Source organism: Acinonyx jubatus, chromosome C2 (genome assembly GCF_027475565.1).
Source record: "Acinonyx jubatus isolate Ajub_Pintada_27869175 chromosome C2, VMU_Ajub_asm_v1.0, whole genome shotgun sequence".
NCBI lineage: Eukaryota > Metazoa > Chordata > Mammalia > Carnivora > Felidae > Acinonyx > Acinonyx jubatus.
Genome location: NC_069384.1, coordinates 2,071,250 through 2,094,672, shown reverse-complemented (window position 1 = coordinate 2,094,672; position 23,423 = coordinate 2,071,250). Strand labels below are relative to the sequence as shown.

The 23,423-nt window shown below is 59.9% G+C and overlaps 1 protein-coding gene and 1 non-coding gene across 15 annotated transcripts in view; both read left to right on the top strand.

Moving 5' to 3' along the window:
- The window catches only part of TRPM2 (transient receptor potential cation channel subfamily M member 2), a 55,654-nt gene extending 33,086 nt beyond the window's left edge, over positions 1-22,568 (top strand). For 6 of the 14 annotated variants that reach the window (XM_053220477.1, XM_027041464.2, XM_053220478.1 and 3 more), the window contains 21 exons: positions 329-458; positions 646-791; positions 1,264-1,376; positions 2,327-2,540; positions 3,231-3,349; positions 3,859-3,991; positions 4,402-4,573; positions 9,680-9,863; positions 10,021-10,202; positions 10,437-10,569; positions 12,165-12,252; positions 13,746-13,823; positions 14,058-14,145; positions 15,046-15,203; positions 15,938-16,014; positions 16,265-16,366; positions 17,649-17,735; positions 18,306-18,411; positions 19,977-20,078; positions 21,495-21,611; positions 22,199-22,568. In XM_053220477.1, coding sequence (XP_053076452.1) covers positions 329-458; positions 646-791; positions 1,264-1,376; positions 2,327-2,540; positions 3,231-3,349; positions 3,859-3,991; positions 4,402-4,573; positions 9,680-9,863; positions 10,021-10,202; positions 10,437-10,569; positions 12,165-12,252; positions 13,746-13,823; positions 14,058-14,145; positions 15,046-15,203; positions 15,938-16,014; positions 16,265-16,366; positions 17,649-17,735; positions 18,306-18,411; positions 19,977-20,078; positions 21,495-21,611; positions 22,199-22,324 — 2,655 coding nt within the window. In that variant the 3' untranslated portion in view covers positions 22,325-22,568. Of the gene's footprint in view, positions 1-328; positions 459-645; positions 792-1,263; positions 1,377-2,326; positions 2,541-3,230; positions 3,350-3,858; positions 3,992-4,401; positions 4,574-9,679; positions 9,864-10,020; positions 10,203-10,436; positions 10,570-12,164; positions 12,253-13,745; positions 13,824-14,057; positions 14,146-14,876; positions 14,932-14,993; positions 15,204-15,937; positions 16,015-16,264; positions 16,367-17,648; positions 17,739-18,305; positions 18,412-19,976; positions 20,079-21,231; positions 21,301-21,494; positions 21,612-22,198 lie in introns of those variants that run through there. The other 8 variants (XM_053220487.1, XM_053220479.1, XM_053220480.1 and 5 more) reach the window with 8 other exon arrangements.
- On the top strand, positions 18,365-18,441 carry LOC113594458 (Z6 small nucleolar RNA). The gene has a single exon (XR_003414843.1). It is a non-coding gene; the product is annotated as a Z6 small nucleolar RNA (small nucleolar RNA).
- Positions 22,569-23,423: the final 855 nt, after the last annotated feature.

The following is a 23,423-nucleotide window of genomic DNA, read 5'->3' as shown; positions in this document are numbered from 1 at the left end:
CTTGCGTGGACCTGGTCACGTTTCTGCCCTTCAGCCCCATGCTGGGGGTTGACCAGATGCCCAGGGAGCGCTGAGATTCATGCCTGCATTGGGTCCGTGCTCCGGGTGGGCGAGCAGACCGCTCCCACTGGCCAGTGCGGGAGCCCAGGCCACCAGCTAAGGCTCACCTCTAGATCTGGGGTGACCCAAGTGATACAGACAAGAGCACAAGTAATCAGCTAGTGGCCCCTGTGTCGCGGGGCCTCTGTTCTCATCACCCCTGGGCAGCGTGTCTGGGGTTCCCGGGCTGGACCACCCAGGTTCTCACTGTGGCCTCCCTGGTGCCCAGAGCCAGGACTGCATTGCCGCGGCCTTGGCCTGCAGCAAGATCCTGAAGGAGCTGTCTAAGGAGGAGGAGGACACGGACAGCTTGGAGGAGATGCTGGCTCTCGCTGACGAGTATGAACACAGAGCCATCGGTGAGTCCACAGGTGGCGGCCTTGGACCACGGCTCCCCTCCTCACATGTCACCCCAGGATCCTCGTCCCCGGCCTCCGCCCCCAGTTCTGTCCAGACCGTCTCATCGGCTGGGGCTGCTCCCTGACGCTGTGCCCCGGCATCGGGGACTAGGACCCTGCTGCCATGACACGATCTTCCTCGTCCCAGGGGTGTTCACCGAGTGCCACCGGAAGGATGAGGACCGAGCTCAGAAGCTGCTCACCCGCGTGTCGGAGGCCTGGGGCAAGACCACCTGCCTGCAGCTAGCCCTGGAGGCCAAGGACATGAAGTTCGTGTCTCACGGAGGCGTCCAGGTGACGTGCAGGCTTGCTTCCGGGAGGAGCTGTCCGTGGTGCTGCCGGTGCGGGTGCAGCCCCCGCTCACACAGAGGCACATGGGTCCCTGTGCTGCGGGGACCCGGGGACAGGCCTGGGCCTTGGTCCTGTGCTGCGGACCGACACACCCTCTCCACTCCCTTTGCAAGTCAGCAAAGTGGTGCTAAGAGAGAGTGGGCGGGGGGTCCCCTACCTGGGAGCCTACAGTCCTCCACGCGGCCCCAGCCCTTACCTCCGGGAAAGACTGCCCGGCCCTGCCCACCTGAGCCTCTTCCTCCGCCAGAAGATGACGGGGCCTGTCCCGTGCTGCCCACCACGCTGCGTGGCTGGGGGCTCAGAGTGCCGTGCTTGGGGCATGCAGGCGTGTGGCGCCGAGAAGACACCTTGTTCACCCTCAGGGGTGGGGCACAGGGGGTGCCCACCGGCCTGAAGCTGCCTCCTCTGTCCACAGGCCTTTCTAACCAAGGTGTGGTGGGGCCAGCTCTGCGTGGACAATGGGCTCTGGCGGGTGATCGTGTGTATGCTGGCCTTCCCATTGCTCTATACCGGCCTCATCTCCTTCAGGTGCCAGCCTGGCCTCTGGGCTGTAGGGGGAGGGAGGGGGTGCAGGGCCCCAGACCTTCCTTCCCAAATGTGCTTGCTGGGGGCAGGTCACACCTGTCTTGGTGGCTGCTACCAGGTCCTACGGTGATAGAGAGGCATGCAGGCGGGAGGCAAGGGGGGAGGGGTCTCTCTGTGTGCTGAACACCTACCGTGCCAAGCACCAAAAATGGGCTGAGCACTGGCCCTGCCCTGAGCACCTCTCTGCACTGAGTGCTGGCCCTGCCCTGAGCACGCTCCCTGCCCTGAGCAACCCCCTGCACTGAGCACACCACAGCCCTGAGCACCCTGTCTGCACTGAGCACCCCTGCCCTAAGCACCCCTGCCCTAAGCACCACTTGCCATGAGCACCCCCTCTGCACTGAGCACACCCCTGCACTGAGCTGGCCCCTGCCCTGAGCACCCCCCTGCACTGAGCAGCCCCCGTGCACAGAGCTTCCCCCTGCACTGAGCACCCCCCTGCCCTCAGCACTGGCTCTGCACTGAGCTTCCCCTGCACTGAGCACCCATCGTGCACTGAGCACCCATCGTGCACTGAGCACCCCAGCACTGAGAACCCTCCATGACCTGAACACCCCCTTGCACTGAGCACCCACCTGCCCTGAGCACTGGCTCTGCACTGAGCTCCCCCCTGCACTGAGCATCCCTGGACCCAATATTTATTTTCAGTCCCGGTGGAACCAGAGACAGGTGCTCTCAGGGCCCTCCCCATGTGGGGCCTTGTGGTGGAGCCCCCATGTGGCTGTGTGTGGAGAGTCCGTGGGCTGCATGGATGCCCCCTGTGCCCAGGCCCGTCTCTGCCGTGTGACAGGAACACACCAGCGCGGTGGCCCTGCTCCTTAGGGGAGGCGGAGGTCCTTTGGGCTCCAGGCCCCTCACAGCCCACCCCCCTCCCATCTGCATCTGCCCTGTAGGGAGAGGAGGCTGCAGGCCGGGCCGGGTCTGCCCCGGGTCCGAGCCTTCTTCAATGCCCCCGTGGTCATCTTCCACCTCAACATCCTGTCCTACTTTGCCTTCCTCTGCCTGTTCGCCTACGTGCTCATGGTGGACTTCCAGCCCACACCCTCGTGCTGCGAGTACCTCATTTACTTCTGGCTCTTCTCCCTCGTGTGCGAGGAGCTGCGGCAGGTGTGCCCGCCCAGCCCCCTTCCCCGATTCCCTTGGGTCCCCAGCCCCCGCGGCCTGTCCACTGGTCCCCATCCCCACCCGCGTCCCCCGGCACTGGAACCCGCAGCTGGCTCACCTTCTCCGTAGGCCCACAGCGGGCTAACCGGGCACCTAGACGCTGCAGTCAGGGTCCGGGGTGGCATCAGAGTTCCCCGGGAGGCAAGTGCGGGAGGCGGCGCTGTCCAGCTGGCTTCCCCTCTGGCTGTGCCACCTCCTGAAGTCCGACCTGCTCCCAGGGGGCAAAGCCCCAGATCGGAGGGTGGGTGTGACCTCCTCCCCGAGGGGGGCCGTCTGCCCCACCCATCCAGTTGCCGGGGACCGGGGCTGCCGTGGTCCTGCTTCTCTGGGTCTTCTGCGGAAGCAGGTGGACAGGGGTCCTGTGGGAAGCTGGCTCACACAGACAGGAGGGGATTGTCCCTGCCACACACATTTGTGGACTGATGGGTTGCGGTGGGTCGGACGGTGGGCTCAGGGCCGCCTGGCAACACCTCTGCCTGGGCTCCTTTCCCACTCTTCCTCGACCCAGGGTACCTGGGGACGGTGGGAATCTGTCCTCTTCCTGGCTAGCCTCACTCTCCGGGAAGGAGGGAGTGTTTTCATTGCTGCTGGTGAGGTTGGTGAAGACAGACCCCTAACCTCGTCCTCTCGCAGCTATTCTATGACCCTGATGAGTTCGGGCTGATGAAGATGGCCCTCCTGTACTTCAGTGACTTCTGGAATAAACTGGATATCGGTGCCATCTTGCTGTTCATAGCAGGACTGACCTGCAGGTGAGCGGCCTGTCTTCTCTGCGGCTTCCCGTCTGCGGCTGCAGCCTGGCGGGCTCACGTCCCCTCTGGCCATGTCTGCTGTCTGTCTGGGGGACAAAATCTGCCCTGAGCAAAGGGGAAGTTGCCAGAGCTCCCGCCCCCTCAGAGGGCTGCGCACCTGCAGCCCAATGACTCCGCCTCCTGCTGGGGCCCCGCCCGCTCCCCTGCCCATTAGGGCCACGGTGTCCCTGCCTCAGTTCCTTTCTCCATGAGGCAAGAGGGACCAGCCCAGCCATGCTGCTTCCCAAGAGGCCAGCATGGCCCACCTCCCCTGCCCAAGGCTGGGCTTCTGGACCTTTCCGGATAACACCTCCCTGGAGGCACTGCTCCATGAGCTCACACCCTGTTTTTAGTTCTCTGGGGTCCGGGGGCCTCCAGAGCACACGTGGGCTTGGTCAGGTGAGCGGGCAGCTGGGGACGGGCTCTGGGAGCGGTGAGCTCAGGGGTCCTTGATTCTGCCTGGGGGCCAGGCTCATACCAGCGTTGCTGTACCCCGGGCGCATCATCCTCTCTCTGGACTTCATCATGTTCTGCCTCCGGCTGATGCACATTTTCACCATCAGTAAGACACTGGGGCCCAAGATCATCATCGTGAAGCGGATGGTAAGGGGATCAGGGGGTCCGGATGCCAGTTGCAAGCAGGGTGCTCCAGGGCTTGAGCAAAGCACGTCCCTGCTTTGCCTTTGGGCTCCCAACCCCAGCATGCCCATCGCAGGTCTTTGCCTGTATGTCACCTCTTCCAGACAGCCTCCCCTGATCTCCACAGCTCATTCCCGAGCCCTGTTACAGCTCCTATCACTCCCTCCGTGGGTCACAGTCATACCCAGCCCCTCCTACACACCATGCCCAGCACCCTGTAAGCATGTGGGGGCAGGCCAGGGCTGTGGCCCCAAGTGTCCCTGTCCAGGGTGACAGCAGCTCCTCCCCCCACCGCAGAGCACACAGCCTGAGTATGGGGGGCAGCGGAAGCGTGTGGGTGGGCGGCTGCAGCTGGTGCCACCCTGTCTCTGCAGATGAAGGACGTCTTCTTCTTCCTCTTCCTGTTGGCGGTGTGGGTGGTGTCTTTCGGGGTGGCCAAGCAGGCCATCCTCATCCACAACGAGAGCCGGGTGGACTGGATCTTCCGGGGGGTCGTCTACCAGTCGTACCTCACCATCTTCGGCCAGATGCCGGCCTATATCGACGGTAGGACACGGGTCCCTGACGGCTCCGGCAGGGGTGCCTGGAAAGCTCCCTGAAGGCTGGGAGGTGAGGGGCGGGGAGTGGGGTGGCTCCCCGGGAGCCTGTGTGGCAGGAGACCCAGTGCATGTGATGCTTAGTTGCGGCGGGGGGGCGGGGGGCTGGGGGGAGCCTGGGCCGTGGCTGAGATCTGGGGTGGGCCAAGGGTGCGGACTGGGGCTCTGACACCCCTCCCGGACACCACATGTCACCCTGTCCCTCCTCCTCCTCCTCTAGATGGAGAGAATCCTTTCTGTACGCTGAGTTTTTTCTTTTCGACAGCGTCATCGAGGTAGAACACCTAATAGGAAAAGCTCACCTGTTTGAGGTGTGTGCTTCAGTGGTTTTCACCGTACTTACGGAATCGCATTTTAGAACATTTGCATCACCCACCAAAGACACCCACCCCCCTTAGCAGTCACTCCCCGTGTCCCCAGCCGTTGGCGACCTCTAATCTGCCTTCCCTCTATACAGTCTGCCTCTGCTGGACATCTCGTATGAACTGGATGATGCAACGTGCGGTCTTTGCGTCTTGCTCTGTCTTAGCGTGACGTTTTCAAGACTCAGCCATATTGTAGCCTGCGTCAGCATTTAGTCCCCCTTTGCTGTTGTTAAACAATGTTCCATTGCACGGACAGGCCACATTTTGTTTCTGCATTTGTAAACCGGTGAGCTCCTGAGTTGTTTCTGCCTTCTGGCTGTTATGTGTAACATTGCTCGGAACGGTTGTAACAGTGATGTTTCCAATTATGTGTCTGTGTGGACGTGTTTCCCTCCCGCTTGGATGAAGGTCAGGCAGTGGAATGTACGCCTGCTGGGTTGTGTGCTGTCTTTAGCAGTTTGAGAAACGGCCACACTGCTTTCTACAGCAGCTGCACCGTATCTCGCGTCCCCACCGCAACAATACAGGGCCCAGCGCTCCAGATTCGAGCGGGCTTGTCACTGTTGTCTTTCTTGCTTCTGGCCATCTCAGGGGGCACGAGACGCGTCTCATTTCCCTGATGGCAAATGTGCTCGTGTGCTCACGGAGCCGTTCGCGTGCCTTCTTTGGAGAAACGTCTGCTCCTATCGTTGGCCCATTTTTCTTTCTTTTCTTTTTTTTTTTTTAATTTTTTTTAACGTTTATTTATTTTTGAGACAGAGACAGACAGAGTATGAACAGGGGAGGGGCAGAGAGAGAGGGAGACACAGAATCTGAAACAGGCTCCAGGCTCTGAGCTGTCAGCACAGAGCCCGACGCGGGGCTCGAACTCACGGACCATGAGATCATGACCTGAGCCGAAGTCGGCCACTCAACCGACTGAGCCACCCAGGTGCCCCATTGGCCCATTTTTCAAGTGGGTTATTTTTCTTTCTTCCTGAGTTATACGGACGCCAGTCCCTTCTCGTACTTCTGACTTGCAAATATGTTCTACCATGCTGCAGGCTGTCTTGTCCCTTTCTGGATGGTGTCCTTTGAAGCACCAGGTTTTAATTTTGGCGAAGTCCACCCCCCAGTCGCTCTGGTCACTTGTGCTTTTGTTGTCATATCTCAGAACCCGCTGCCTGACCCAGGATTGTGACCATTTATGTGACCCAAGATCGTGACCATTTGCTGTCGTATCTCAGAACCCGCTGCCTGACCCAAGATCGTGACCATTTATGTGTTGTTATTCTAGAAGTTAGAATAACTTCTTACTTTTGGCCTTTGAGCTATTTAGGTTAATTTTGTAAACAGTGTGAGGCAGGGGTCACTCTTCTGCATGCAAATACCCAGTTTGTTGAAATCCCCATTGAATTGTCTTGGCCCCTTGTCAAAAACCAATGGACCATTAATGAAAGGGTTTATCTACAAACTCTCCATTCTGTTCCATTGATCTGTGTGTCTGCTCTTGGGCTAACACCACATAGCCTGGTGAGTGTCACTTTGTAGTAAGTTTTACGATTAGGACGTGTCAGGCCTTCAACTTTGCTCTCCTTTTTCAAGATTGCTTTGGCCTCCAGGTCCCTTGGGTCCACACACATTTTTGGATCAACCTCTCAATTTCTCCAAAAAACATCCAGGACTTTGACGGTGAACGTGGGATGTCTTTCTGCTTATTTAGATCTTTAACTTCCTTCAACAAAATTTTGTGATTTTCCGGGTCTGAGCTACGCTGCTTTTGTTAAGTTTATTCCTAAGTGTTTTATTCTTTTTCATATTGTTGTAAAGAGAATTGCTTTATTCATTTTATTTTTGGATTGTCTGTTGCTAAGGTATAGAAACGCGCTGTATGTGGGGTGCCTGGGTGGCTCAGGTCATGATCTCGCGGTTCGTGGGTTCGAGCCCCGCGTCGGGCTCCGTGCTGACAGCTCAGAGCCTGGAGCTGCTTTGGATTCTGTGTCTCCCTCTCTCTCTGTCCCTCCCCCGCTTACGCGCTGTCTTTGTCTCTCAAAAATAAATGAACATTAAAAATTTTTTTAAATACACTGTATTTACACGTCGATCTTGCTGAAGTTCTTTATAGCACTACCAGTTTTTGGTGGATTCCCCGGGATTTGCTGTGCAGGAGATCATGTCTTCTGCAAATAGAGATATTTTCTCTTGTTCTTTCCCACCTGATACCTTTTACTTCTTGTTCGTGCTGAATTATCCTGGCTAGAGCCTCTGGTACAACATTGAATAGAAGTATCCAGGACAAACATCTCTTTGTGGTGCCTGATCTTAGAGGCGGGAGTTTTTTTCAGTCTCACTATTAAGTACGAAGTTCGCTGCGGGTTTTTGTAAACGTCCTTCATCCGGGTGAAGAAGCTCCCTCCCACCCCTAGTGTCTTGATTGCTTTCATTATAAAAGCAGGCACGACTCTGTCAAACGCTTTTCCTGCACCTGTTGAAATGTCTGCATGATTTTTTGTTCTTTATGCTACTAACACGGTGTGTTCATTAACTGATTTTCAGATGTGAAACCGGTTCTGCCCTCCTGGGACAGACCTCACTCGGTCACGGTGTGTAACTCTCTTTATGTGATGCTGGATTCAGTTTGCCAGCGTTTTGTGGAGAATGTTTGCATCTATGTTCATAAAGGGCATTGGTCTGTCGTTTCGTTTCTTGTAATGTTTTTGTCTGGTTTTGGTATCAGGGTGACATTGGCCTCCTAGCACGAGTTAGCAGTGTTTCCTCCTCTCACTATTTTGGAACACTTTGTGAAGGATTGGGTTTGAATTCTTCAAACGTTCAGGAGAATTCACGAGTGAAGCCCCCTGGGCCTGAACTTTTCTTCGTGTGAAGTTCTAAAATTATTACTTCTGTCTCTTTCCTTGTTCCAGGTCTGTCTGGATTTCCCATTTCTTCCTCAGTCCCCTGTGGTGCCTTGCCTCTTTCTAGGACTTTTTGTCCATTTTTTCTACACCATCTACTTTGTTAGCACACAATTTTGTAGTATTTCCTTACAGTTCTTTTTATTTCTGTAGGGTTGGTGGTGATGTTCTCTCTTCCGTTTATAACTTTAGCAATTTGAACCTTTTTTCCCCCTTGATCAGTCTAGGTAAAAGGCTGTAATTTTGTTGGTCTTTTCCAAGAACCAGATTTTGGTTTTATTGATTTTCTTTATTGCTTTTGTATTCTCCATTTCACTTATTTGCATTCTGATCTTTATTATTTCCTTCCTTCTGCTTGCTCTGGGTTCAGTCTGCTTTTCTTTTGTCTTAGTTGGCTAAAGTGGAAGGTTGTGTTACTGGGGTGCCTGGGTGGCTGAGTCGGTTAAGTGGCCGACTCTTGATTTTGGCTCAGGTCATGATCTCATGGTTCACGAGATCAAGCCCTGTGTCGGGCTCCGTGCGGATAGGGTGGAGCCTGCTTGGGATTCTCTCTCTTCCTCTCTCTCTGCCCCTCCCTTGCTTGAACTCTCTCTCTCTTTCAAAAAGTGGTAGATTATGTTATTGATTTGAGCTCTTCTTTTTTAAAAACATTTTTAAGTGTTCTTATTTATTTTTGAGAGAGAGAGAGAGAGAGAGCAGGGGAGGGGCAGAGAGAGAGGGAGACACAATCTGAATCCAGGCTCTGAGCTGTCAGCACAGAGCTGGGCACGGGGCTCGAACTCATGAACTGTGAAACCATGACCTGAGCCAAAGTTGGACATTTAACGACTGAGCCACCCAGGCACCACTCTTTCTTCTTTTTCATAGCACCTTCTTGTAGGGGGACTGACAAGTGGGCGCAGGGCAGCAGGATACTGACTTGCAGTTTTAAAAAATTAGTGCATGCTCATTGTTGACAATTTTAAATCCAAGTAAGTATAAAGAATAATGTGCATAATCCCACTTCCGGGTGTTAACCATCATTAATAACTGCCACTTAGTGTGTTTCGTGAGAGGTTTTTATTTTTTAAGTTTATTTATTTTGAGGCAGGGAGGGGCAGAGAGGGAGAGAGAGCATCCCAAGCAGGCTCCACGCTGTCAGTACAGAGCCCGACGTGGGGCTTGATCCCACAACCCTGAGATCATGGCCTGAGCCAAAATCAAGAGTTGGATGCTTAACCAACTGAACCACCCAGGTGCCCCTTGGAGGGTTTGTTTTTTTTTTAACGTACAAGCTGGACATATGTTTTGTTGAATATGCCCTTCACTTTTCTTCAAACGTGGGACTACATTTCTGTTTGTAATCACCTGTTGGGTATGGGTACATTACCTGTGCCGCAATTTTCCTTTCCCCCCGCCTCCCTTCTTTTCCTGAGAGTTGTTCATTTACTCCGCTTGAATTCTGTCCACGGCAGGGCAGTGGGCTCCCTGTGGTTGGGGGCTGTGTCTCAATGGTGACAGCCCCTCCCCCTTCCCAGCCCCCGGCCCTGCCCCGGGCCCAGGAAGTGGCCTGAAGGGGACAGCTGGGTGCTGGGTGGGTGTATGTGCCTGGGGCGGGACTACAGGTCTGGCTCCTCACTTCCCTCGCCCGCGGAGGACCCTTGGGGGTAGACAGACGCCTCTCTCTGGACCTGAGCTGACAGCTGAGGTCACCCCGTTGTGCAGGTGTCCAGGCCTTGAGGACGCCCATTGCCAAGGGACTCTGGTGACTCGGCGTTGGCTGTCTTTGTTCCCTGCGCCCGCCCCCCCCCCCCCCAGGTGTGAACTTCAGCCTGGACCAGTGCAGCCCCAACGGCACAGATCCCTACAAGCCCAAGTGCCCGGAGAGCGATGCCGTCCGGCACGAGCCTGCCTTCCCCGAGTGGCTGACGGTCATCCTGCTCTGCCTGTACCTGCTCTTCACCAACATCCTGCTGCTGAACCTCCTCATCGCCATGTTCAAGTGAGGGCCCGGGGCAGCGCGGTGGGCGGGTCCTCCTCGCCCCCCGGAGAGCGCGGTGGGCGGGTCCTCCTCGCCCCCCGGAGAGCGCGGTGGGCGGGTCCTTCTCGCAGCGCCGGCCCGGTCTCCTGTAACCCGCGCTCTCCTTGCCTCCCGCCAGCTACACATTCCAGCAGGTCCAGGAGCACACGGACCAGATCTGGAAGTTCCAGCGTCACGACCTGATAGAGGAGTACCAGGGCAGGCCCCCCGCGCCTCCCCCCTTCATCCTCCTCAGCCACCTGCATCTCTTCATCAAGAGGGTGGTCCTGAAGATCCCCGCCAGGCGGCGCAAGCAGCTCAGTAAGGCCGCCTGCGCAGTCCCCGGGGGCGCGCTCCGCTGGCTTGGGGTGCGGTCGGGGGGCCGGTGGGTGAGCGTGGCTGCTCCTTCTAGAACCCTGTTGGCTCAGCAGGCGTGCAGACCCTCGGACGGGCGTGGGGCGGGGTCCTCCCCGTCAGGGCCCCTCCCCGCCAGAGCCTCCCGTGTCCCTTGCACGCGGCGTTCAGGCCCCTCTGTCCGCCCCCCTGCGCCCGCAGAGAGCAAGCTGGAGAAGAACGAGGAGGCCGCCCTTCTGTCCTGGGAGATCTACCTGAAAGAGAGCTACCTGCAGAACCAGCAGTACCAGCAGAAGCAGAGGCCGGAGCAGAAGATTCAAGACATTGGCAATAAGTACAGGAGGCCGTGGCAGCCCAGGGGCGCGCGAAAAACCCCCACTGCCCCAAGTCGCACCGGGGACACGGCCCACCTGGGGGAGAGGCCCGGGCACTGCTCCTGGGGCGGGAAGCTTGTGTCCTCCAGCTGACCCGTGGCTCCCCCCTTGGGAAGCCCGGATCTCACGGGGTGGGGAGGAGGGTGAAGGCTGCACCAGCACTGGGGGCAGGGCTGACCCTTGACCTCCTTAGGAGGCAGGGGTGGGGGAGCTGGTCCTGCTGGCCCTGTGTCTCTCCCTGGGCCAGGAGAGGAGGGGACACGTGCCATGTGGCTATGGCGTCTCCTGGCCCTGGTGCAGTCCCGTGGGCCGTGCAGGGAGAGGGGCGTCCTGCCGCCTGGTGGGGGCGGGGGGGGGGGGGACAGCCAGCGGGCGGGCTCCCTGCAGGCAGGCGAGCACCCTCTCCTCAGAGCTGTGCACCTGCCTTGCTGGGTGTCTCTCAGCTCATCCGTGGGCTGGAGCCAATGATGGCTGCCATCGCCTGGCACAGCTTCCAGAGCGTGCCGGAGGGAGGGCACATGGAGAGCGGGTGCTTGTCTCGGCTGGAGACGCAGGGGGTCATGCTGCCCTGCACCAGCCACCTACCTGCTCTCCCTGGTCGGGTGAGGGCTCCGAGGCCCAGGGAGGCAGCATGGCCTGTGCGGCCCCACAGCCCCCAGGGCTGAGCTGAGCTGACCCTCACATGCACCTACAAAGGGGGTGGGGGTGGGAGTTTGTTGGTGATGAGGTGGGGTCTCTGACAAGCTTGTCATGGGGACTGAGTCACAGGGGTCCAAAGCCACCCCATCACCTTCTCTCCAGTAACCACACAGCATATCCGCAGGCTGACTTGGGGAACACGGCAGGAAGCGGTTCCGTGGCTTTTGTGGGATTGGGGAACGCGTGGTGAAGCGGGGAGTAAACTGCGCCCCCCTCCGCCCCCCGAGAACTGTTCACAGCGGGTCCCGGGCCCAGCTCAGCACTCACTGGTCACTGAAGGGGCTGCTGACTTTGTTACTACGAGCGTTCTCTGAAGGTGCCCTTGAGGGGAGAAGGAGGAAACGCCGGGCACAGCCAGGCAGGAGAGTCTGAGCGGCGTTCGGCCGTGGGATCCCTTGCCTATACACTTGGCAGCCAAAGTTGGGTGACGTCCCCATGTGGTAGCAAAATAAGACAAACCCAAACAGACGTTCCCCAAACAGCGGCACTGCCCATCCCCCGAACCCATCGGTGCCCAGAAGCAGCTTTGATCTTTGCACTTGGCTGTCTAGCGGCCTGTCAGCAAATCAAAGGGAGGACTGCTCATCCCTGTGTGACTCCCAGTGATGCTCCCACGGCTGGCAGTGTGGCTGTGTGAGCTGGGGGCGTCCACTTGCTGGAAGATCTTCCCCTTTGGGGCCGTGGGCAGTGTTCCTTCTATACAGAAACGGGTTATAAATACTTTCAGATTCAGGGGAAGGTGCCTGAAGTTAAGGGGTCCCAGGTAGGGACTCGCACCTACAGACTAGCATTGTGTATCCTCGACATCCAGGCCCCTGGGGCCGGCCCGGCTGGGCTCAGCTGGGTGTTCTTTCAGGGTCAGCACCATGGTGGACTTGCTGGAAATGGAAAGTCTGAAGCGCTCAGGCTCCATGGAGCAGAGACTGGCCTCCCTGGAGGAGCAGGTGAGTTCCAGGCCAGCGCCTCTGTTTCCGGGTCATGGATCTGCCTGGCCGGGGCACCGCTCTGGTGCAGGGGCTTCGAGGATGAGCACGCTGGGGAAACGGCCAGGGGAAGGAGCTGGGGGATGTTGGGGCCATCGTTCCCAACCAGAAGAGGTGCCCTCCAGAACGTTCTGCCAAACACTTCCCCACTGAGCTTCACTACCCTGCACTGTGGGGCGTCTACATCATGGGCTGCTCTGAGGGAGCCGCTCTCCTCCCCAGCTCTGGCCTCCTCAGAGCTGTCCTCCGAGGTGACCTGGCCGCAGGACTCCACATCCAGAAGCTGTGGGAATTCCAAACGCCCGCGGCTGCTTTCCCAGGCTAACCGCGGATGCTGTTGGGGAGGGAGGGCCCCAGGGCAGCAAGATGCGTTTGAACGTCTGGGTGGAGCACTGGGCTGAGTAACATCAGAAAGCGTGTGGACGTCTCAGACCAGCCCCAGACGGTTGGAACGTTGGGTCAAGGTTCTGATGCTTCTGCACGAGGGGGAGCTCAGAGGACGTTGCCAACAGGCAGCAGGCAGTCGATGAACAACCTCCGCCCCACTCGTCCCCCATCAATGCCCACTGATGGTCCCCCACCAGTGGAGCCACGCCTGCTGGGCTCCAAGTCCTGGACCTGAGACAGGCAGCCCTGAGCAGCTTCCCATCTGAGAGTTATCACCTTGCAGGCCAGCTGGGCTCAGGTGCTTGAACATCCCTTCACCCATCCGTCCATCCATCATCCTTCCATCCTCCCATCTTTCCTTCCTTTCTTCTCTCCTCCCTCCTCCCTTCCTTCCTTCCTTCCTTCCCTCCTTCCCCCCTCCCTCCCTCCCTCTCTTCATCCATTCATCCACCCATCCATCCGTCATTTCACGTTTCCTATGCCCCTCGTCCATGCCACATCCAGGGCTGGCCTGGGCAACATCAAGGCAAACAGGCATTGCCTCCCCCTCAGAGAGTTGCAGTCTGGGGGGCACAGACGTAAACGTCCATTGTCACAGTATGGTTTAGTAAGTGCAGCAATCAAGGCGGATGCAGGGGCTGGCGGTCAGGGAGGCCTCGGGCCTTCAGAATAAGAGGGGTGGACGGGGAGGAGGTTGGGTCCCTGCCCCTCTGTGCCCCTCTTGCTGGGGGCTTTCTTATGAGCACCCCTGCTGCCCAGAGCAGCCTCCCAGCAGGCAACACCTGAGCCCCACACGCTGTCACAGGAATCTTGTCTCTTCCCAGCTCTGCTGTGTCAGGTGGGGGCAAGCCACTCGGCCCTGTGATGGTGGGGTGCCCACCGTGAGCCAGCCCCTGCCCTGGGACCGCTGTACACGGGGGTCTGCCCCGACTGCCTTCTCCCCTGTGGGTCCCTGCCTTGCTGACGCCCTCCCGAACGGGTGCAGCTGCTGCTGAACTGAGTTCTCCTGGCCCTGTTGGTCCCCTGGCTCCCACCATCCCCCGTAGTTGAACATGTTTGACTTCCAGGAGTTTCTTTTCTCTGGGAGGAGCAAGAGCCATGGGGAGCCTCGGTGGGCGGTCACGCTCCACCTTCCTGCGGCTCAGGTTTGTTGTACTGTGGCTTCAGGATGGTTCAGCGGCCTCTGCTGTGTCCAGTCCCAGTGGCCATTGCGTCTCACGGGTGGGCACTGCCCGTGACACCGAGGGAAGCAGGGCAGGCTCTGATGCCCGTGGGGTCACTGCAGCCTTCCCATAGTGCCCTCGCCGGTTCAGTGGAGGGCTGGGTGTGCTGTACGGAGGCAGGCGTGGACCAAATCTTGTTTGGGATGTGCCTTCCAGGTGGCCCAGACGTCCAGAGCGCTGCACTGGGTCATGAAGGCCCTGAGGGACGGTGGCTTCGGCTCAGAGGAGGGCATCCCCGCCCCGGGTGAGTGCGCGGCCCTGCCAGCAGCTGGTACCTGCTTGAGTCCGGGGGTCTGTGGGGAGGAGAGGCAGCAGGCTAGATTCTGGCGGGGACTGGGGGTAGGCCGACTGAGCTCCTCCTGGGTCCCATGGGCCTGGGGGAGGGTAGACTGCCCCACAGAAGCAGGGGCCCTGCACAACCGAGCCCATGACTGGACCTGGTGGGGGGCTTTGAGAGGGGGCCTGCGCATCATGCTATATAGGAGGGGCCGCTCCAGGATGCGCCCAAGACCCAGACCAGGTGGCAGAAACCATAGTCCGTGTGTCTTTTTTTTTTTTTTTAATATATTTATTTTTGAGAGAGAGAGAGGGAAGGGGTGAGCAGGGGGAGGGCCAGAGAGAGGGACAGAGAATCCCAAGCAGGTTCCGCACTGTCAGCACAGAGCCTAACATGGGGCTTGATCCCACGAACTGTGAGATCGTGACCTGAGCCAAAGTCAGACACAACCGACTGAGCCACCCAGGTGGCCCCCCAAAGTCCATATTTCTAAGTTTGCAGCCAGCCAAGAAATGGGCAAGACTGGCCCTCCTGGGGCGGTGCTGACCCCGGAGGGGGCACACGTGCCCTCCCTAGCCGGATGGGCCTCTGTAAGGGCCGTGAGTCCAGCTAATTACCGAGAGCTCTGGGGCAGCCACACAAGGAGGCAGGTGCTGGCTGGGGGGACACTGCCCGACCCCAGATCTCTGTCCCCCCAGGGCCGTAGTGGGGAGCCCCCCTTCGGGGCTGGTGGTGTTCAGTCTGGTCTCGGGGAGGCGGAGGTGGCCCAGTTCTGGGGAAAGGACCATCGAGGACGCCCCTGTCCTGTGGGCCAGGTGCCTGAGCCGGGGCCCGGCTTTGCCCACGGCTCCCTGTGGCTGTTCCCAGCACCCCAGAAGGCCTCAGAGGGGCAGGACCTCGAGCCGGACGGCAGACAGGAGGAGGAGGACGTGGGCGACACCCACCACGTGAACGCCCGGCACCTCCTGTACCCCAACTCCCACGTCACCCGTTTCCCCGTGCCCAACGAGAAGGTGCCCTGGGAGGTGAGTGTGGGTCCTGGCGCTCTCCCACCGGGCCAGAGGTGCCCCGTGTTCTGGACATGGCCAGGCGCCAGGTGGACAAGCCTGTGCAGCCTCACAGAGACGTGCTGGGCAGAGGGGGAAACTGAGTCACTAGGGCCACACAGCTAGATGTGGTGGAGCTGGGCGCCCAGTGGGCTGCTGACCCTACAGGGAGCTGACTGCCCCGTTACCTCCAGTGGCCTCACTCATCCCAGACCCCAGCATCCCCAGGGACTGGTCGCTGCCCCTTTCGTGAGTGCAGGTGAGGGATAGCATCGAGGAGGGAGGAAGAGGAAGGGCAGCAGCATCTGTGTGCCCTCCCCGCCCCCACGGGCTTTCCCTCTGGCCTTTCTAGAACATTCCAGGCTGTTGCCTCCATTCCTTCTCCCCAGTCTCTGCCAGCTGGAGTCCCTCTGGAGTCCAGCCTAGACCCTTGCCCCATCCTGGGGGCTCCCCTGGACCACCAGTGCTGTCGCCAGCCCCCTCGGCTGGGTCCCTGGGGGTGGTACGCTCAGCCTGCCTGAGCTCAGAGCTACCCTGTGCACTTTGGGGTCTGTCTCAGGGCCCATGGCGTGAACGCTTTGAGGAAGAGGTGCTGCTGTTGGTCATCCTGGCCACAGGGCCCTAGCCGTGGTCAGGGGTGCCAGTCTGAGGGCTGCAGGGGCCCTACCGTGGTCGGGTGCCAGTCTGAGGGCAGGACCGGCGTCTTTGTGCAGACGGCGTTTCTCATCTACGACCCGCCCTTTTACACAGACGACAGGAAGGACAGGGGCTTGGTGGACCCCGTGGGAAAGTGAGTGTGCACATCCTTGGCCCTGGGCAGGAGGGAGGGTGGGGGACCAGCAGGCGCTCCAGGGTGACGGCCAGAAGGAGCTCAGGGTGAGGGCCTGCCTCCTGCCTGGGCAGGGTGCCCTGTCCTCCCCGAGGGCTGGGACATTCTGGGGAGGCACCTGGCTGGGGGCACCTGCCAGAGACACGGGGCTCTCTGACAGTCTTGGTCACTGCCCCCTCTTACGGGGACATGGCCTCTCCGCTTTTCCCAGCGCCCTGGAGCCTCTGTCCGGGATCAGCTACAACGCCGTGGACGGACCCATAGACCGGCGGAGCTTCCACGGGGTCTACGTGGTTCAGGACGGGCTCCCTCTGTGAGTGCGGCTGCCTGCCATCCCGGGTCAGCCGGGCCTTTGTGGGGCTTGCTTCTGGGGTCAGCCGTCCTGTCCTGGCAAACTAGCCATCTTTCTGATAGAAGTGAACAAAATGCAGAAGAAAAGAGATGCTGATGTAAAACGCTGCCTTACTCGATGAGACCCCTCTCTGCGTCTCCCAGGACACTGGCGTGGAGCTGGGGAGGCGCACTTACCCCAGCTGGCCTTGGGGCTTGGCCCTCGTCCCTGAGTGCCCTTGGTGACTTCCCCCCATTTCCACAGATTCTGACAAAGAGCAGGCTTGCCCTGAGAGGGAGGAGTTGAGGGGCCAGCGGGGTGGCGTCAGGGGACGGTGGTGTTTCCTACTTCTGTTCTCTGTGGGGACGGGCACCGTGTCCCATTGTACACTGAGTACATCCAATGTCAAGATGTTGGGTGACGGTGGCGTCACACCCAGCAGTCACTTGGTGAGCACCTCTGGGTGTCAGCCTGGGGTTCTGGAGATAAAGGAACCTCCTCTGCCCAGGGTGCAGCGCCAGGGGCCGGAGGAAGAGGAAGGCACCATGAGAATTAAGGGAGGGACCACAGACGGGGCCAGAGGTGGCTTGAGAGAGGGGGCAGGTGGGGCGGCCTCTCGGGAATGTCCTGGAACAGGAGTGGGTGTCTGTGCCTGGAGCCAGAGGTGGCATAAGGAGGTGGCGGGAGACGGCGGGGTGTGAACGTGGAGTCCCTGGTCCCAGTCAAGGTGGCAGGAGGTGCGATGGGGCGGACACAGGTGGTACCGTGGGAGAGAGCAGGCTGGAGAGTCACAGAGGGACCCATAGGCCCTGCCCCTGCATGTGTGAAGCCTTGGGATGCAGACGCGTGTCGTGCGGCGCAATGGGCTGATCACACAGTCTCTAGGGGTCGGGACGGCCACATTAACACCTGTGCTGGACTTCTGCTCCCAAGGAGATCTCTTTCTTTTCCAACCAACTCCAAGGTGACCTGAATCTCCTGCCTCATCTCTTGGAGTCCCTAAAGGACAAGATTTGTCCCTAGGTGGACAGTCCTGGGTGGGGAGGCAGATTCGGCCAGGCTGGTGGAGGGGATCCTATCCCAGCCTCCACACACTGGCTTCTTCCCTGCCTCCCGCCGAGGAGAGCGGCCTGGGGTCTGAGAGCCCTGGGCCAGGGCGGGTCCAGGTAGAGTTGGCACACTGCCCCATGAGTGGCCCCCGCCCACGGCCCCACCTGGTCCCGCCGGATGCAGGCAGCAATCTGAGCAGATCCGTCCTCCCCAGGAACCCCATGGGCCGCACAGGACTGCGTGGACGTGGAAGCCTCGGTTGCTTTGGACCCAACCACACGCTGCAGCCTGTGATCACCCGGTGAGTGTGCCACTGAGGCACCCACGGGCCCCTCCCCACGTGCTCAGAGCTGAGGGGACAGATCGCACGTGGCGCATGGTGCCAGGCTCATGGTGGGGCCTGGATAAGTGTAAGTGCACCCGAGATGCAGGGCGGGGGTGTCCCTGTCCCCTAGGAAAAGCCCAGGCCTGTCCCCACCCCTGGAAGCTGCTCTTGCTTCCTTGTGGGCCCCCCTCGGTTAGTGGGCCTCTGGGAGGAGGGCAAAGCCATGGCCAGGGCCCAGGACCACAGACTAGATGAAAATACACATAATCCCGCCCAGCATTTCCAGAGTAAGGAGAGGAGCAGGTGGGGCCAGGCTGTGTGCTTCTTTGAGGCTCGTGATAAAAAAAATATTTTCCTCAAAGGCCTGTCCACTCCAGTCCCTCCAGTGGTGTGGAAGCAGGAAAGACATCCTAATGGTCCCCGTCTCGGTTCTTCCCCTGGAGCCATGTTGGGAAAGGAGACAGGGTTGCCCCCGTCTGCCCCATGTCCTCCTCAGTTGGGGGGGGGGGCTGACCGCAGAGTCCCTGTGAGCTGCCCCTTTTACAGGTGGAGGCGGAACCAGGATGGAGCCATCTGCAGGAAAAGCATAAAGAAAATGCTCGAAGTGCTGGTCGTAAAGCACTCCCTCTCGGAACACTGGGCCTTGCCAGGGGTAAGCCGTGCAAGCTGTCTGTCCAGAGCGTCTGTCCCTCCATCCATCCCACCCAACGACGGAACACCTGCTCCTACAGTCCCCGCCCTGGGCAGTTCTGGACTCTGTCCCTGGTGCTGAAGGACAAACCAGTACTTGGCTTTTTAGGAGGGATTCTCCCTGCTGTCTACTCATTTTGCTGTAGTGAAAACGGGTTCAGATACTCTCTGGGGTGAGCACTGTGTCCCGAGCACCAGGCTCAGCACTGTGGCTGCGTCAGGGGCTAGGCTGCGTGTCCTCGAGGAGCTCATGGCCTTGGAGGCAAATATGACTCCCCATGCAGGTGTCTCAGGCAGGCACCTGCCTCTTGGTGTGCGACCCTGAGCTGAGCCCTAAGGACAGGACAGGGGCCAGGGCTGGGAGGAGGGGGCATATGGCCCCTCAGCTCTGGAGTGGCAGCTGGTTGCAGGGCTGAAGGCCAGAATGCATCCGGGGCCTTGTGGGGATCAACATAACTGGGCTGCAGAAGGCCCTGGGCTGGACCCCCCAGGTGTTACTCCCAGATCAGTCTGCCTGCCCCGACTCCCACCCGTGTTCTGGGTGGGTCCTGGCAAGAGGACCACGTTCCCTGACAGGCTCTGGGTCGGTGCACAGCATCTGGGCTGCAGCCCCATTTGGGAACCTCTCCTCTGAGCCTGCTTCTGGGAAGTCGTGATTTACCCCAACTCGGCACCCACCGTGGCCCAGTGGCCGCTCTCCTGGGGGCAGCCTGTTGGTGAGCATGTGTGGGGTGGTGGTTCCACTGGGTCCCCAGGATGCAACAAGGATTCTGGGCAGCTCCAGCCCTGCAGCCACGATCCCCTGTGCCCCCCAGCTGAAGGAGCACCACTCTGAACCAGGTATCGGGCCAGCCCCTCTCCCCCTGGGAGAGAGTCTCTAGCACGATTCAGCCTTCCTCTTGGGCACTTTGGCCTCTCCGGGTGGGACACTGGCCCAGTCCCTGGTGGCATCTTCCAAGCAGTGCACCTATAGCCCCAACCCTGCATGGGTCCCCCCACCACTGCAGCTTTTGGGGGGCACAGGCGTCTCAGGGGACAAAGCAGATGGATGTGATGTGGACTTCGAGAGACGTTAATGACAAAAAGGGTCTCTCGGAGGGGTGGAGGCCAGGCAGTGCAGGTGCAGGGCCCATGTCCCTGGGGTGGGTGGTGTCGGGAGGGACTGGGAGCTCAGCCTGGGGGAGCAGAGGTGAGAGACGGCATGTAGGGGAATGCAAGAAAATAGTTAAAACGTGCCCTTCTGCTGGTGGCCAGGGCACTGGAGGGCAGGGCGCGTGTTGCTTTATGGGCGCCCACACGTACTCCCCAAACATTGTGCCTCTGGTCTGACGCACCCCTGCTCCGCACAGGCTGACGTGGGCAGTGCACTCTGGACAATGTCACTCCAGCCCTGAGACAGCCAAGCGGCCAGACACTCATCTGCCTGTGGCTCCAGGGGGCTGGCCTGCTGCCCACTCTGGGCAGATGGCCAGTGGAGGTGGGTCTCCGAACAGCCTTCAGACCTGCCCCTGCCTCCTCTCTGCCCAGGGCTCCCGGGAACCAGGAGAGATACTGCCCCGGAAGCTGAAGCAGGTCCTCCGTAGAGAGTTCTGGTCTTCCTTCCAGAACTTGCTGACGCAGGGCACAGAGGTAAGGTGGCCTCTGCTGCGGTCCCATCTGTGTGCCCCGGCCACCCACGGTGTGCTGGTGGGGAGGGCTGCAGGGTGAGCCGGATGGAACACTGGGGACCCTGCTCCCGCCCCAGGAAGGAGCTGGGACCAGGAAGCGTGGCCCTGGCTCTGGTCCCTGGGCACCTGCCTTCCCTCCCTGACCTTCTTCTCTCCAGGTCAGGGGGGGCAGGCCGCCTCCTCCGCCACACACACTTTTGCCCTGGAGCACGTGGGTGCATGGGACCACAGTGTCTGAGTCTCCGAGGGCAGAGGGGGCATTGGGCCAGCGCCCGGCTCCCCAAGGCCTGGACGGGGGTGGGGGCGGGGGGCCTGTATTCTCCACCGTCTTTTCTTAGTTACGAAAGCGGTACGTTACACGTTTGGTGTAACACACGCCCCTTCACACTCACCCACAGGAGCCCCGCTCCAGACTTTGTTTACTTCTTTACACGCCTGCCGCGGGCTCTGTTGCCAGTTTTCTCTCTGCGCTCGAACACCCATACACTCTTAATAAAAACAGGGCCACACAGCACACGCTTCTCTGTAACTTGCTTTTTCACTTAATTTGCAATGCTCATATTTACAAATTTGCCTCCTCTTTTCCATGGTCGCATAACGATTTGTGTCATGATTTCTTGAACGTCCTCTCGGTGGACCCAGAGTTGGTACTGGTCCTGTGTCTCTCCTATCTTAGGATGAAACAGGCAATCGCTGATATTTAGGGTGTTGACCCGTGAACCTGGTCATTTCATAAGGGCTGTCCTGTGCAGTGCCCCAGGGAATAGCACCGTCTCTTTGTAGAAAAGAATTAAGTAGTTTATTTATGGAGGTGAAACATAACATAAAATTAACCATTTTAGAGTGAACAGGTCAGTGGCATTTAGTGCATTGGCCATGTTGTGCCACCATCACCTCCCACCTGTTCCAGAACATTCCATCCCCCATGAGCAGTCATTGCCTTTCCCCCCACCATTCCCTGGCACCCACTGACCTGCGTTCTGTTCTGTGTCCCGGCCTGTTCAGGACACTGGCTGTAAGTGGAATCACACAGGACGCACGCGGGCTTTGGCGTCTGGCTTCTTTCACTTAGTGCAATGTTTGTGACGTCCGCCATCCCTTTTTATCCTCCCAAGGACAGTCGAGGCGGGTGTGGATGCCAAGCCAGAGACCAGGAGGGCGCTGAGGGAGGCGCGGACCCCGCGGTGGGTCGGGCACGCGGGAGGTGGTGTTGGGGAGCAGGCGGCACGGGGCAGGGAAAGAGCCCGGCGGGGCCCCGGGAGCAGTGGACGGCTGTGCTCAGTGTCCCTGGGCCGGGACAGAGCGCAGGACGTGCATGGGGCCCCTCCCTCGGGGAGGAAGCCGGGGCGGACCGGCTCACCCCTGCGCTGCCTCCCAGGTATACAGAGGGTACGTGGACGACCCAAGGAACACGGACAACGCCTGGATTGAGACCGTGGCCATCAGCATCCACTTCTCAGACCAGAGCGACATGGACCTGAAGAGGCTGAACTCTGTATGGGCCTGGGCCGCAGGCTCCCGGTTGGGGGGGGGGGGGGAGATGCAGGCGAGTGAGCTCTGGGGGTCACTCGGGGCCTCCAGGAGGGGTCTGCCTGGCCTCCCAGGGGGCCGGAGCTGGCCAAGACCAGAGAGCGGGGGCTGCAGAGAGCAGAGGGCTCCGAGAGGCACTGGGAGAGGCGAGAGGGCACCAGCAGGTGGCTGGATGGGGACCCTCGGACGGGACTCCCTGGGGGAAGCTGGTTCCCATGCCTTCATGGGGATAATGTCTCCACATTTATATCAGTCCCACCGTCCCTAATCCAGACTGGATTTAAAGGACAGAACACCTGAGATGAAGGCCACCTGCTCTTTTCTCATCAAGGACTTTCAGAGCTTGGTGGGAATTTCCCGTCATGCTTGAAGTAGCTGTTCTTTCTCCCCTTTGATAGAAGAATACAGGGAGGCAGCCCTAGGCAGAGACCGGGGGCGCGTGTCACCCCCCCCCCCCCACCGGGCCCTTCTGAGCTCAGCCGCAGCTCTGGGGTGTGGGGCAGACGTGGGGCCAGCTCAGGAGGGAGTCAGGACCTACGTTTGCCCTTGCAGCACCTGCATGCCTGTGACCCCGGGATGTCCGTCCGATGGCAGGTCGTGGACAGGCGCATCCCGCTGTATGCCAACCACAAGACCATCCTCCAGAAGGTGGCCACTTTGTATGGGGCTTTCTACTGACCCGTGGACTCTGGCCGGGTCCCGATGCCGGGGGCGGGTGAGGCTGGTCTACCCACAGCCCCCTTGGAAGCTCGGCTGCCAGGGACTCAGGCCGAGGCCGGACACCCAAGGCACGGGCCGCCCTGGGCCTCGGATGGGCAAGGGGCTGCTGCTGGGACACCTCGCGGTGTGGTCTGGAAATCTGCTGCTTCTCACAGCCACCTCGAGTCACTGAGCAGACGAGCCTGTGAATTGGAGGGCGTCAGGGCACGGGCCGGCTCTCGTCACACGGCCATTCCTCATGGCCGGTGTGGCTCCTGGGATCCCGCCAGCCATGGCTGCCCCTGGCGGCCTCAGCCCTCAGCCCAGGTGACTCCCTCCTGGTCATGTCGTGAGCAGCTCGCCCACCACCAGATGTGCATTGGCCCAAGGCCCGCATTTCCTGCACAGTTGGGACTGTGGCCTTGTCCTGGAGCCCACACCCCAGAGGTGGCACCCACCGTGACTTCACTCGGACCCTCACCTGCCCTGGGGTGGGGCCCCGTGGGAGCCTCAGTTCACTGCCCTGGCCTCTCAGGGCTGAGCCCCTTTGAGGGGCAAGAGCCAGGCGAGCACACGCCTTCTCTGGGGGTCAAAGTGTGTCTGCCTCCGTGCTGTCCTGGGGATCCGGGCAGGGGCTCTCCACGCACAGCGCTCCCTGTGAGCCCAGGGCAGGGCAGGCGGCGGGCCTAGATGGTGGGGGGGCCGCTCTGCTCAGTGTCCATGACTCACAAGCCATCAGCATAAACCGCCAACAGTCATTAGGGCCAGGATATCGTAAAACCCAACATTAAATCTGTTGCCCGTACCGGCCCGGCCAGCCTCTCTGTGTTCCCTACAGACAAAGTTACAGACATGGGCAGTGGTCAGGGGGCTGTGTCTGGGCCACTGAGACCTCTTCCGGCCCGCGGCCCAGCTGCCTGTGGCCCGAGGGCGTCTCCTGTGGCCATCTCCCCCGGGTTCCTCCCCTTGGACACCCTGCAGGCTCCTTGGGCCCAGACCAGTCCACCCCCACCGGCCCCCCGTTTTTCATCCTCCTGGACCCGCCTCCAGCATGGCCCCCGGTGCCCAGGCTGGGACT